This window comes from Polypterus senegalus, chromosome 8 (assembly GCF_016835505.1).
Source record: "Polypterus senegalus isolate Bchr_013 chromosome 8, ASM1683550v1, whole genome shotgun sequence".
Taxonomy (NCBI): Eukaryota; Metazoa; Chordata; class Cladistia; order Polypteriformes; family Polypteridae; genus Polypterus; species Polypterus senegalus.
Genome location: NC_053161.1, coordinates 74,447,096 through 74,461,732, shown reverse-complemented (window position 1 = coordinate 74,461,732; position 14,637 = coordinate 74,447,096). Strand labels below are relative to the sequence as shown.

Below are 14,637 nucleotides of genomic sequence, written 5' to 3'. Positions count from 1 at the left end.
CACCTGTACAGTAACTGCCTGCATTAAGTAATCATTTTTGAATAGGTTAAGTGATGCAGTATAAATGAGTGTTTTTAAATGATCAATTTTATATTTAAAAAGGCTGCTTGTTCCAAACAGAAAAAACATTTTTTTTCTGTTGTAAAATATTTTTTAAATATTTTGTAATATATTTCCATACATTCATGCAGCTATCAATCTTCTGGCTCATTTTTCCAATTCATGGACTTGGACAACTAATATTCATCCAAGAAGCATTGGGTACCAAGCAGGATTCAACCCTGGACTGTACTGCTACTGGTCACACTCACGCATACTAGTTAATTCAAAGTTCACTTCTTTGATTGGTCTATCTATTATTATATTGTCACCTCCAGTGGCAATATTATTGAATTACATGGAACAGGAAATGGATGGATGAAGATTCTTAGTTATTATATTAGCTGATATGTGTTATTATTTTTTATTGCATAGGTCATGTGCGCTTCTTCCAGTATAAAACTCCAGTGGAAACTTGTGCGGACTTCATGCAAGGCATCACATTACCATGAGTGAGTAAATTGATGCTTTCCTTCTCTCTCTCTCTCTCTCTCTCAGTATTTTAAGGCATTGTGTTAATTTTCATTCATGCAAAGAGGGCAGATGTCATAAAATTCTGTGCCCATAAAATATTACAAATGCTATAAATCAGCTGTCTTTTCAGGGCATCCGTTTTAATTTTTTCTGGCTTTTGCAAATTGTTTGTTAAAATGCCTGGCAAAAATGATTCATTGCATCTTTCATTGAACTTGTTGTTTTATTAGCCTTAGATCACCAACTTTCACATAGTGAATGAAGATTGTTATTTCTTTGCTGTAGAAATGTTTTTTTCATTCTTCTTTCTCTGCCAATTGAGAACCAGCAGTTAACGTCCCCTCTGCACCTCTCAACCAGCAGGATAGCCATTACTGGGGAATTGCAGCTTCTTAATCATTCAGCACTCTCCTCTTGACAATTAGTTGAATCAAAAATGCAGGGATAGCGCACACAAAGAAATCAAACGTTAAGTTCATTATGGAATAAATATGACTGGATTCAGCAGTTGAAGGTCGCTTTCAGAAGCAAGTGATGTTCTTCAGTATGACAATATGTCTTTATTCTTTTTTGTCTTGATATGGCTTCTTTTAAAATTCTGTTCTGTTCTTTGTCTTTGATCTTGAGCCACCACAGCAATGGTTTCTTGATTTTCTGCTATATTAAAAATATGGATGTAGCCCTGCAAAGCCTCTTAAGTGCTTTATTATGAAAGTGTTAATGCAGAGCAGTCATTTCTTGCTGCTGTAAACCAAAAGAAAGCAAAGTCAGCATAATACATTGTGGGTTTTTATTGATATGTGAGCTTTAATTCTGTATATGTTGGAATCATTTGCAGTCCAATGGCAGGTGAAGGCATATCTTTACATGCATACACTTTTCTCCTGTTTGCTTTTTACACATACTGTAAGTGTCTGTAAATGCTGCACTCTTAAACATAAATGGGATAAGGAAAGATTACTGCTGCCTCTCATCCTGAAGTGAAACTTATCAGAAGGAGAGTGACAGCTTGTTGTTGTCGTCAAGAAGGATTTACTTACTCAGGCTATCTGCAGTTTGTATCATTCCAGGCAAATGAGCACAGTTGCTTTTCTAATGTTTGTGTTGACAGAAAGTGGTACAAGCAGCTCCAGTTTTGATTAAATGACTAGAGTATGGGCTGCACTATGGCACGATAGTATATGCTGCTGCCTAGCACATCCAATGACCTGGGTTTGCATTCCAGTTGGATCTCTCTGTGTGTGGAGTGTCCACATTCTTCCCATCTCTGTCTGGCTACCTCGGCTTCCAGCAACATCTAGAAAGCATGCATTTTAGGTTTACTCCTGGCCCATTATAAGTTTATGTGTATTAGTGCGCACTGTTTCCCATCTAAGTCTGGTTATTGCCCTGTGTATGATGATGCTCAAGCTTCCTATGAAAATGTTACAGAAAAAGTGACTATTTAAAATTCATTGAGGTTTAAAAATGACACACAAATAGATTAGCTTTTGTTTTAGTTGTCAGTGGAAATTATTGAACAGTTTCAACAGGGAAGTAGAGTCTGTTTTGATTTGTGTACCCCACTGTTTTTGCGATCCTTTTATATTAAGCAACTCTATTAGAAAACACATAGACATTTTAGCACTGGGGTCACAGTTCTGTACATCATTAGAAACATTTAAAGACTGATTGCATTACCAAATTACAAAAGCAGGGAACCACTCAGTCATCTCCCCTTCTAAACCCATTTCTCCTTCTGACATTGTTCATGCAGGAATCAGGGCAACATGATCCCAGTAATCACAGCGTTATTTGTGCCAGAAGAAAATTGTATTTGTCGTTGATATGGATTGATGCTGAGTAATATACAGTGTGCCAGCTATGAAATTACATAGGTTAGAGGCACACATGTGGCTTTTAAAGTTTTATTACACCTTAAATATGACAGGTACAGGCTTTCTGACGGTGGGCTCAATGAGAGTTACAGATGAAATGGCTAAAGTTAAAGGTACTAATCAAGTAAAAACTATCCCTAGAATCTAAATCATTCCACCACCTGCTATGTCTGTTTTTTATATGAAATCATTTCTTGTTTGCTAAGTAATCCATTAAGATTTTTTGTGTGATGTACAAACTTACATGTAACAGAATGTTTTTTAAGCAGAAATAGTGTATTCAAGCTTCTTATCTCTTACCTTCACGCACTTTAGTCTAGGATGCCTACCAGGAAAGGCAAAGCCAGGTTACATAATACTCATTTCTATATTTCATATAATCCTGGAAATAAATGGACATATTAGGGAAATTGTTGAAGACAGAGTCTAGGAAGCATTTGTTTATACTGATGTTACTGGAAGAGTGAAATAGATATGGTAACAAGTAGGGCACCCACCTTTCTTAAAAGAGATTCCATGAGTAACTTGGAAAGTCCGATCATTTTTAAAGTATTTTTTCATACCAATAAAGAGTGTTTGATAAATCCTAGATTAGGTCTGGAGCTGCAAACTATTGGAATCAGCAGCAATTTATTAAATTGGATTACCTAATGGTGACCGGGCAGGGGACAAGCAGTACACATAAGAAGAGACTATTCTGAAGTCAACACTGGAGTCCCATGAGTGTCACCATTTATTCTGTCTATAATTTACATTAATAGCAAAGATTATGTTGGTAAATAAGCACATGAAATTTAAATGTCATGCCATACACGATTAGCAGAAAATATTTAGGATGTAGCAAAAAAAAAAATTCAAAGAGACATGGACAATGTGGGCCTTGTAGTGTAATGTAGACAAGTGTAAAGTGGTACTTGCATGGTAAGGAATATTAACTACTAGTAAAATACCCGCGCTTTGCAGCGGCGAATTACTGCCCTAAAATTTTTATTAAGAAGAAAATTAATTTTTTTTAAACTGAGGGAAATATACCAATAATTATTTGTTAAGGATCTCTTTGTATGCCACGTTGTCAATTCGGCCCTCCGGTTGTCATATGACCAAGCTGTGCGCTGAGCTTACTCTTGAGCATGCAATGTACAGTTGGCCATGTGAAAAGTAATCTTGTCTGAAATTTCACAGCTTGGATTGCTGCTGTCATAATCGGTTTGAGTTTCATGGTTTGTTTCAATTACGACATTATTTGCAGGACTTGTGTTGAAGTGACATTCGGCATCTGTCAAGCGTTGTAAGCATACAACCGGTTTCATCGATAACTTCACATCCAGCTTTTGAGAGTTTTAACATTCATAAACATCAAAGTGTCCACTATTGCAATCGTTACCTGTGAATCTAAGATGTTTAAGAGGCATTGGCGGTTGTCGAAAGGTGTAAAATATTTGGCCATTTCGGTACACTTGAAAGCGACAACCGAACAATTCAGCGGCAGCCATCAACTCACATGCAGAACCATAGGTGAAGGGCTTAAGCATTTCACTCTTCTAGTGCTCCTCTGTAGTATAATTATCTCCTGTACCATCATCAGTCCACACCTTTAACCTGTCCCAGTCATTCAATACATAAGACAGAATGTTCCTCCGGATATCAAGAGTGAGCCTGATATGGCCGTGCAATATGTAACACAGAGAATGGAAAAGATAGGTGCCATCTCCGGGCATGGAAACCACTCGGTAAGTGACAGTTCTTTGATGGATGGTGATCACCTTGATAGACATGTTAACGGGGGTACGGTTGGAACGATAAAGGAAATGGGTACCTGAACAATGTAAAATAAGTCTAAAATACCTACACAATAACTATAATCATAATAAACAAACAATAAAACAGCGGAGAAGCCGTGAATTAAATAAAAAGGCTGTAGTTATCAGCAGGGAGACGTGAAGCAAGGAAGAGAATGTAGAGACCAGAGCAACGGACGGCCTTATATAGGCAGGCAGCCAACAACACACGGTGACCGAGCTGCAGGCTATGGACATATATATGTACGTAAGTAAGATTCAGTTAGCGTTGGGAACATGTGTACCAGATTTCTTGAATATGGGCCCATAAGTAACAAAGACTGTTGAAAAGTTCAAAATGGCAGCCGACAGTGGCATCATACCACTAAAATAAGTACGTACATTGGTTTCGGTTAGTGCAGGGAAGCCGCCTACCAAATTTCGTGAAGATGGGGCCATAAATAAGAAAGTTCAACATGGCGGACGTTGTCAACCGTTATGACCATTACGTGTACAATTTTGAAATGAAACCTGCTTAACTTTTGTAAGCCTGCCAAATGTCAGCCTTCTACCTACATGGGAAGTTGGAGAATTAGTGATGAGTGAGTGAGTCAGTCAGTCAGTCAGTCAGTGAGGGCTTTGCCTTTTATTAGTATAGATAACTATCCATCCATCCATCCATCCATTTTCTAACCCGCTGAATCCGAATACAGGGTCACGGGGGTCTGCTGGAGCCAATCCCAGCCAACACAGGGCACAAGGCAGGAACCAATCCTGGGCAGGGTGCCAACCCACCGCAGGACACACACAAACACACCCACACACCAAGCACACACTAGGGCCAATTTAGAACCGCCAATCCACCTAACGTGCATGTCTTTGGACTGTGGGAGGAAACCGGAGCGCCCAGAGGAAACCCACGCAGACACGGGGAGAACATGCAAACTCCACGCAGGGAGGACCCGGGAAGCGAACCCAGGTCTCCTAACTGCGAGGCAGCAGCGCTACCACTGCACCACCGTGCCGCCCCTATAGATAACTAGAAGCTGGGTAATGTTAATCTATGGGAAGAAATTTATGAAGAGGACTTGGGGGTTTACATTTCTTTGACATTATCATCTTACAGTAGGCAATGTGGTGAAACATTTAAAATTCAAATAGAATGTTAGGTAATATTGTAAAACTAGCAGAATACCCGCGCTTCGCAGCGGAGTAGTAGTGTGTTAAAGTTATGAAAAAGAAAAAGAAAAATTTTTAAAAATAACGTAACATGATTGTTAATGTAATTGTTTTGTCTTTGATATGAGTGTTATTGTCATATCTATATATCTAGGTATATCTATATACGATATATATATATATATATATATATATATATATACACGATATATAGCAAAATACCCACGCTTGGCAGCGGAGAAGTTAGAAGAAAAGGAAACATTTTAATAATAACGTAACATGATTGACAATGTAATTGTTTTGTCATTGTCATGTGTTGCTGGCATATATATATATACATACATACATACATACATACATACATACATACATACATGTGTACATATATACACACATACATATACTATGGGGTGCCAAACAGGCAAATAAATTGATTTTGTGAATATATAAAGTCGGCGTCAGAATATATAAAGTCAAAACTTGAATATATAAAGTCATTCCCGAATATATAAAGTCAAAATTTGAATATATAAAGTCAGCGTTGGTATAAATAAAGTCAAAACCTGAATATACAAAGTCGGCGTCGGAATTTATAAAGTTATTCCTGATTATATAAAGTCAACATCGGAGTAACTCACTCCTGAATACATAAAGTGAAAGTCAAAATCAATTGATTGAAACGACTCTGAACTGAACTAAGTTAACAAAAACGTATTTAGAAAAATAAATTGAAAAAACACTGTTCGGTTAATGTTTTGAAAATGATGCATATGCCCTGCCCAGGATTAGTTCCTGCCTTGCGCCCAGTGTTGGCTGGGATTGGCTCCAGCAGACCCCAGTGACCCTGTGGTCGGATTCAACGTGTTGGAAAATGGATGGATATTCTAGCGCTGACTTTGTATATTCCAACGCTGACTTTATATATTGAAGTTTTGACTTTATATATTGCAGCGCTTACTTTATAGCCTGTATTCCGATGCTGACTTTGTATATTCAAGATTTGACTTAATAGATTCCAGCGCTGACTTTATATATTCTGATGCTGACTTTATATATTTAAGTTTTGACTTTATATATTCCAGCGCTTACTTTATATATTCCGAAATATTCCAACGCCGTCTTTATATACTCAGGTTATGACTTTATATATTTCTGGCGACTAAATAGAAGCTACTTATATCCTAAATTCGAGCTATTGAGCTGTTGCCTGCCTGAATAAATCACCCTTGCTTCGCTCTCACTTTTTTTACCGTTCATTTAATCATGGCTAGTGGCGGAAAAATTATAAAATGGAAGGAGGATTACACTGAGTATGGCTTTACCTAAACAATTATTGATGGCGAATTGATTATTCATAAAGCTTCAATTGGTGATCTGTTTTTCTGTGTTAACCTCATATTTTTTCATACTTCTTCTCAAACCAAGGGGGTGCGAGGCTAAAATGAATCGTGAAGCGCTGATCAATGTAATCGGTGTACCAGGAAATCGTGCATTGACAGAAGTTCCCCTTTGCTTGTGATTAAATGCATGATTTTTAACGCGTTATGGAGCACATGCATTGAAGCTTCTCAGCTGTGCTTGTGCTAAGAAAAGAAAAGATTTTAAAAATAACGTAACACGATTGTCAATGTAACCTTTTGTAAGTAGTACCTGGAGGGTTCAGTGTGGAGAAACTCTAGAGACAGCGTGTGTATTAACTTGTGGATTTTTCTGTGAGTATTTGGTGGCAGCGTCACAAGTCACTTCCGTAACACTGCGTTAGCTGCGGAGCGCAGCTCTGAGCGAAACGAGATGAATGGGAGGGGAGATAATGATGTGACTCCCCCACCCGCCTTAACTGTCAATCCCCCACAAACACAGTCTCTCGAAATTTGCATAAGCACAGCCCCTCACCTGCAATTTTAACTTAGTTACAAAGTAATCAAAACTCTCGTTTATATCCTGCGTCCTCTCATTAAACTTGTATCCCGCATTACCCGTGGGCATGACAAACCCCAGCGGCAGCCTATGAACTTAATTTAAACTTTATGTTTACACCGTGCTTTCTTTCCGAAGTAGCAGCACTCATGAATATGGTTGTATATGTCACTCGCTCGCTTCTTATTGTTTCACTGCCTTCTGAATTATATAATGCATGTTTTCTTCAGCGCTTTTTGGAGCTCTTCCTGTTTTCTACGTACTGCGTTGACTGTCAGTTCACGTGATTACGTGGGAGGCGTGATGATGTCACACGAAACTCCGCTCCCCACAGCTTTCGAGCTCAACTCCATTACAGTATATGTAGAAAAATAGCTTCCAGTTATGACCATTACGCGTAGATTTTCGAAATGAAACCTGCCCAACTTTTGTAAGTAAGCTGTAAGGAATGAGCCTGCCAAATTTCAGCCTTCCACCTACATAGTGAGGGAAGGAAGGAAGGAAGGAAGGAAGGAAGGAAGGAAGGCTTTGCCTTTTAGTAGTATAGATAAGTTGACTGTCAATCAAGGAACTTGTAAGATCTCATGTGGAGTACTGTGTGCAGTTGTTTTAACCATCCTACACAAAAAATGCAGCAACACAGGAGGTTGTGCAGAAAATAGCAACTATGTCCACTCCAGGGCTGATAGGCACTGGGGATTTAAACATTGTAAAAGCAAATGACAGGTATAAAGTTACCAAATTATAATATTAGCTGTTATTTGATCTTCACACAATTTTTACTTTTTTACATAGGGTATTAAAGAAGGGTCATATAACAGGTATTTTTCATCTAGCAGCTAGTTAACTACTCTATTTAAAACTTGCAAATCTCACAGTTTCAATAAAATAATAGCACTGTTTAATGAATACGTCATGAAACCCTCCAAGAATTCAAAATTATGAATGCTCACCACATAGACCTGACTGGTCCAACTTTAAATGTAAAATTGTTTCAAGATAAACATTATATCTATAGTTGGATCTAATACATAGTAATATGAAACAAACGGAAAAGAAAATATTTATTTCCAGATAGTGGAGCAGAATTGTGTTGGCGATGCTATGCAATTTTCAGTTTTTTTGACGGCTAAAGCATTCTTCTAAGTTAATCGCATCAAAATGTTTTCCTCTACTCAATTCCCATGCTGTTATCACTCATTGCACATAATGCTGGTTGCATTATATATTTTATACATATGTATTATTTGTTTGTTTTTGCTCTTTTTGTGTTAGTAGGGTGATTTTGTGGTGCCACACACTGTTGTGACATTGTTGCAAATGGGCCACCAGTTTAACTTGAGTAGCAATAATGCTATGTGGATTTCATATGTTCACTCCATCTTAGATTAACTGACACAACTAAAAATGCACATTGTATTTCTGTGCAGAGACTGTCTAAGTTATGGCCCAGATAGGTGACCTGCTCAAGGTTTCACATTGAGCTGGTGGTAGAGAGTAAGTCTGCAGTGTCTGCTTTGCAGTCTTTCAGCTATACCATTTTAGTGACTTATAAATTTCGAATATGCTTTGTCCATCTGTACTTCATTATTTATCTGCTTTTCACCACTTTATTTCATTGTTGTCAACAATGTGGTGTCATTTTCAGTGCACAGAATATAACAAAAGTATTGCAATGTTTGCTCTGGGCATTTAGTTAAGAAATAATTTCTTATACAATAACGATAGCATCAAAATAGCAGACTGCACTCAACTGTGCTTTCTAATGACCCAGATTCTATTTAAAAACAAAAAAAAAGAGTGTACCACTTAGGAATTGTATAAATGAGACTTTTTCCACCTCTAACATTTTGCCAAGACCAAACACAATTAATTCTATTCAGATGCTTGGTGTGTTCCTTGACTTTTTCTTTTAATTGTTCACAGTCGTTTGGTATATTGATTTGGTTCTTGCATTCCGTAGTGAAGAATCTGCTCCCTCTCATCAGCATAATCCAAACCAAGAAGGTTTTGGGAAGTGAATGTTCAAGCTGTGATTTGTATCATGTTGGCAGCCCCAGGAGTGCTGCTTAAAGGTTATGCATGAACAATCTGAAAAAGTTGGGAAAGCACCATATTAGAGTAAAGTTACACGTAGCTGAATAATTTACTGTTACTGTGTTATTTTGATTTCAGTGTAGACTCGTGTTTGTGCCAATTTAAAACTGCCCTCACGCTCCCTTTTTAACCCTAATTGCATCCCTTGTTCCAAATTACTATGGTGTGGGAACTGCCCCTCAGCTGTCGAAGTGTAGCATTGCAGAGTGTAATTAGCAGGTTAGTTTAAATGTATGCCATTAAGATTTACCTTTTAAAAAAATGTGTAGCCACTTACTGGAGCCAAGAAAGGTGACCTTTTACAAATACTGTGTGCTAAGAAATGGCGAATGAAAGGGTTAGTGTATTAAAGTTTATGTTTTAATGAAGTAGAAAGATATTTGATATTGTGAATAATTTCTTTTTAAAATATTTGAAAGTTCAAATAGTTTACCAAGAAAAATGTAAAATGATTAAAACATTTGAGGAAAATTTGCTTGATTAAGGTATCCTGGCCAGCTGTTTTCACATAATGTTTTGAAATATATATTTCTCAATAGATAAATGCAGAAATATCTTTTTATTTGTTCAGCACACCACCATATTCACCTTTAGTCCTTTTTTCATCTTATGGAGTATTTCCAGATTGTCTTGATTGGATTGAGACTTGCTCACTATGGAAGCAATTTTGAATCTTAAGCTCGTCTTCTTAGTCAGATAATTAATTCTTTACTGCTGTGGCTCTGGCTCACAGTCATGCTGGAAAGGGAAACCTGGGCCTATTAATCTCTTTCCAGATGGCATAGCACGGGTTTGGAAAAGCGGCTTGTTCCTTCATGAGGATATTTTCGAATGTTTTTTAGTAGCATTGTTAATAAGCTCTGAATTAGACTGAGTTGACTTGCTTATATTATCTTGCAAATCTATGCTTGTTTAAGTTCATTCTTTTATTTAAAATTTTGCTGTAGAATTATTTTTTTTCTTTTGTCTTTGACTGTAATTGCTTTCATTTTTGTGTCCTGTATTACACCTATCATAGATTTATAGATTCTGCAGATGTTTTAGTGCAGATCAGGTAGACTTTGCTATGCAGCAGAATTGAAATTTCTTCACAGACTTAATTTGATGAACAATGTAGTATAAACATCTGGAAATTTATAATTTTAATCTCTTAGCATCTGCCAATTATTTATAAGTGGTCACATGTAGTATTTAAAAATAAAAAGTAAGGATTGAAAAATGGGGAAAAAGTTGAAGTAAACTTAAATATTTATTTAGTGTATATATTTCACTATTGTAACGGTTGGCCCAGAAACTTAAACTTGATGTCATTGTTGCAAAAGTAGGGCTGAGACAATGATCTTTGACCAGAAAAGAACCCAGAACGTGGCTTAAAGCCGCCTCCAGCCTACAGGCTTAGTGAGCTTGCAAGGCGAGTTGGGGGTAAGAGCTTGACAAGTTGGTGAAAGAGAGGTGAGAAGAGTGAGTGATGAAACTTAAGGTCACATTTTATAGTGTATTTTATGGTTCTTTGGTGGCAAAATGTACAAGCCACCATTACCAGAAGACAGGGTCCATACTTGTGCAGTTAGGCTCAGAGATTACAAGGTTTATTCTTGTCTGTTCTGTTTATTTGCTGTGCTGTGTTCTCCATGTATTGATCTATTCATAAGGTTTGTTTTTTTAAAAAAAATTTTTGTTTGCCTTTTTTTCCTCGGTTTTATTCTGGTTACAACCGTCCTTGCTCTCTTTCTTTGATTATATAGCCTCACTGTGTATGAGCGATTCTACGATTGCAGAAAGAACATGAAAATTGCACAGAGGCAGTGCCCAGAATTTGAGCCCTGCCTATGGAGCTGTGAGGTAGCAATCCTAACCACTGTGCTACTATGCTTCTCCGTAGTGCGTGCATCAATATTTCCTCTTTTCATTTGCCAATACTGTTTTTTAATTGCAATAGTGTATAGCACAGTTTGATTATAAAAGGTAGACCACTTTATGGGGACAAATGTGATATACTTTGTAAAAATAAACACAGCTGAACTTTATATTAGACAGGAAATATGCAAATATGATAGGCTCAACAAAGTATTTATTTATTACAAACAACGCAGAAACATGGAAACTAAAATTCAATCTGTTTTTGAAAATGCAAGCCTACACATTCAAGAATTTGGTCTAAGTTGTAAAATGTAGTTAGCTATAGTGCTCCTCTAATAAAGCATGACAATGAATTATACAATACTGACACAGAGCCGGAAAGTGCTGCCTGCTCTTTTCCTTTTGTAATTGGCTCACAAAGAACAGTAAGTCACTGTCAGCTGAACCAGGCTTGGTGGGGGCTGGTGGAGGGTTAGCATGTCAGGGAGCATTTTTAGGAGAAGCTGAAGCCAGTTTCGTAATGCATTATTTGATCAAATGACTTTGGCAAAGGACATATCAAAATGTTTCTTGGGTATATAAAACTAATATTCTATATTGAATTAATGACAAAATGTATTATAGCAATGCTTTGTTTTATAAAAGCTCAGTAAAGAAATTAAAAAAGAAATGTTTCTGAATGATGTCACTGCACAGTACAGATGTCAGTCTTAATATAATGAGTGCAGATAATGGCCAAAGAATTAGCAGTATGTTCTTATTGCGTACTGCTTCCACAGTGTTCATGTTCACCTAAATCATTGTGTAAGCAGTGTGTTATCTTCATGTGCTTTTAGTACATCTTAGAAAAGTTACTTTTTATTTAAAGCCTCTGATGCCATTCTTCTTCTCTAGCCAGCTGAACTGGCATTGGTTATGCAGACTCATTAGGTAACCCTGTGCTCAACTCTGAGAAGATTTAGCAACTGAAGATTAGCTTTGCTGCTTAGGCTGTACTTGCTTAAAATCCCTTCCTTAGGAAATGGCTTCTTTTGCTTTGCTCCTGTTCTCTTCAGTGATTCTTGTTCCTTCGAAAAAAGATATTTCCAGCTCTTTGCCTGGTGGGCTTTCATGATGTGCAGCTTTTTCCTCAGGGTTGCTTTAGTTTTTTGTAACATGTTGTCTCAACTGTAGTGAAGCCTTACTGTGTATCTCAATTTAATAGTTTTGACGGAATTTATCACACATTTCAGCCAAGTTTATGTTGTCTTTATATATTTAAAGTGGTCGACATCTATAATTTAACATGATGTACAAGCCAAACACATTTAGGGAAAAGTAGTGTTTTCTTTCTTAACATTTAAGACATTCTAAAATTGAAGCTTGAATAGTGCTTAATAGCTCAATATGTAACTACATTTAACAGGAAAAGAGAATAAATGAGTTTCTAAGGATTCAGTGTTTACTAAGGCTGTTGGTCAAATTGTTTTTAATTAAAATGTCTAAAATGTAATTTTATTTCCATATTAGAAGTATAAAAACACAAAGTGAAAATGTGCTCCCACATCGTTTGCTTTCCTGTTTCCACCCCCCATTTTTCCATCAGTTTTTGTCTAAATTATGGGAACTGTTACTTCTCTTTCTTGTTTAATTACTGTGAAAATCTGTATTTAATAATGAATAAATTAAAAACTATTGCTACTTTTATTTAAAGGATCTCTAGCTGTACCTCACTTGGCTTGTTATTCATTGTGTCTTTTTAGTTGGTGTTACAGTACTCATTGAAATAGCACATTATGAAGACATTAAAATACATTCTCCTGTTCAGTCTTCATCCGCAACAAATATCATTTAGACCCATTTACTTTTTACTGAACATTAAATGTTTTATTGGTTTTATACGTGAACTGGTCACAGTTGGATTGTGTTCTTAGATAATGTTATTTTATGTACCATACAATATTTTGTTGTGGTATATTGCCCAGGCTAAATGGTATGTGTCCTTTATGGGGTCAATCACTGACTTTCACTATCTTTAATTCATAATTCTGTCAGATGGAAGAATATTGATGTGTGAAATTTAGTAGAAAAATAAGACAGACACATGGTTCTGTGCTACATTTGCAGGTTTTTCACATTTTCGGTGGTTATCAAATATTCTTTTAAAAAGGCTGTATGTATTTTTAGCTTATGAATAAAAGAATAAAGTACATAAATGTGTACACATGGTTATCTTTTATACTGTATGTCCTGTTCTTTTTAAATTGTACAGCATCAGGTATTTCTTCTTGGTAGATGCATGTCATGTCTGCATAGGCACTTTGCAGTTCTGTTACTTGTCAGTAATACTGCTGTTTTTATTTCAGGGTCTTTTTTAATAGGTGATTATTGTTTTTTTGTCATCATGGCTTCTGTGGTGTATTACTGAGAATTTGAATAGTAAAATCTGGGGTATTATGTAGACATTTTTATTTGGAATGGCATGTGCACACCTTGGTAAATTTCTAGTTCTACTGCTGCCACCTTGAAGGTGCATGAGCAGCTCACTTATTTAAGTATTTTTATCTTTCAGATAGATTCTAAGAAATGTATTTATTTTTAGGATAATTTCATTCCTCACTGAACTAAACTGTAGACAGACAGTGACACCTCCTTTCAACTCTACTGCTTATTGTATAGTAGAGAGAAAGTGTCTTCCACATGATTATTAGTGGTTTATGCTTTTTTCCATTTGGCTTTTTATAAGATCAGTAATTGTTCAGTTTGCTATTAGATGAAATGCTTTCTTTCATAGTAATCATATGGATAAATGCACATATTAAACAAAAATATTTAACAGTAAACACTTAGGACAGAACTTACATTCATTTCATTTGTCAGAGCGTAATTTGTTCCTTATTTTAATGCTGGTTTGTTGCCAGTAAATTCATAAAACTGTTAAAGGGGAGAATACCTGGTTCCTGATTGGCGGGGTCTTTACCCCTGTAATGTTTAATGTTAAGAAGTCTTTTAAAGGTAATTAATATGAAGCAATAAATGTTGGATTCATTTTGAAATCCTGGGTACTTGTAGCACTTGTGTAAGTCATGCAAATAAGTTTTTATTCCTTCTGTTGTCTTATAAGGTATTACGTGTCTTGATTATTGTTTCTGATAGGGGTCGGTAGCTCTCTAGTTGGAATAAGTTCTTTTGTAGTTGCGGCGTTTTAAGTAACTGAAAACTATATAGATATGATATTAAAAGGAAATATTCCTCCCATAAAGTGATACAGCGGTAAAATCACATAAGAGAAAATAACTTAGCTTTTTTTACTAACAATTTACGTGACATTACAAACGGGAAGCCAATAGCAAGAGAATACCAAGATGGGATCTTGA

The 14,637-nt window shown here is 36.4% G+C and overlaps 1 protein-coding gene across 1 annotated transcript in view; it reads left to right on the top strand.

The window, feature by feature from the left end:
- The window catches only part of usp6nl (USP6 N-terminal like), a 270,213-nt gene that overhangs the window by 22,207 nt on the left and 233,369 nt on the right, over positions 1 to 14,637 (top strand). The window contains exon 2 of the mRNA XM_039761303.1: positions 475 to 551. Within this exon, the coding sequence (XP_039617237.1) occupies positions 548 to 551 (4 nt within the window). The 5' untranslated portion in view covers positions 475 to 547. The remainder of the gene's footprint in view (positions 1 to 474; positions 552 to 14,637) is intronic.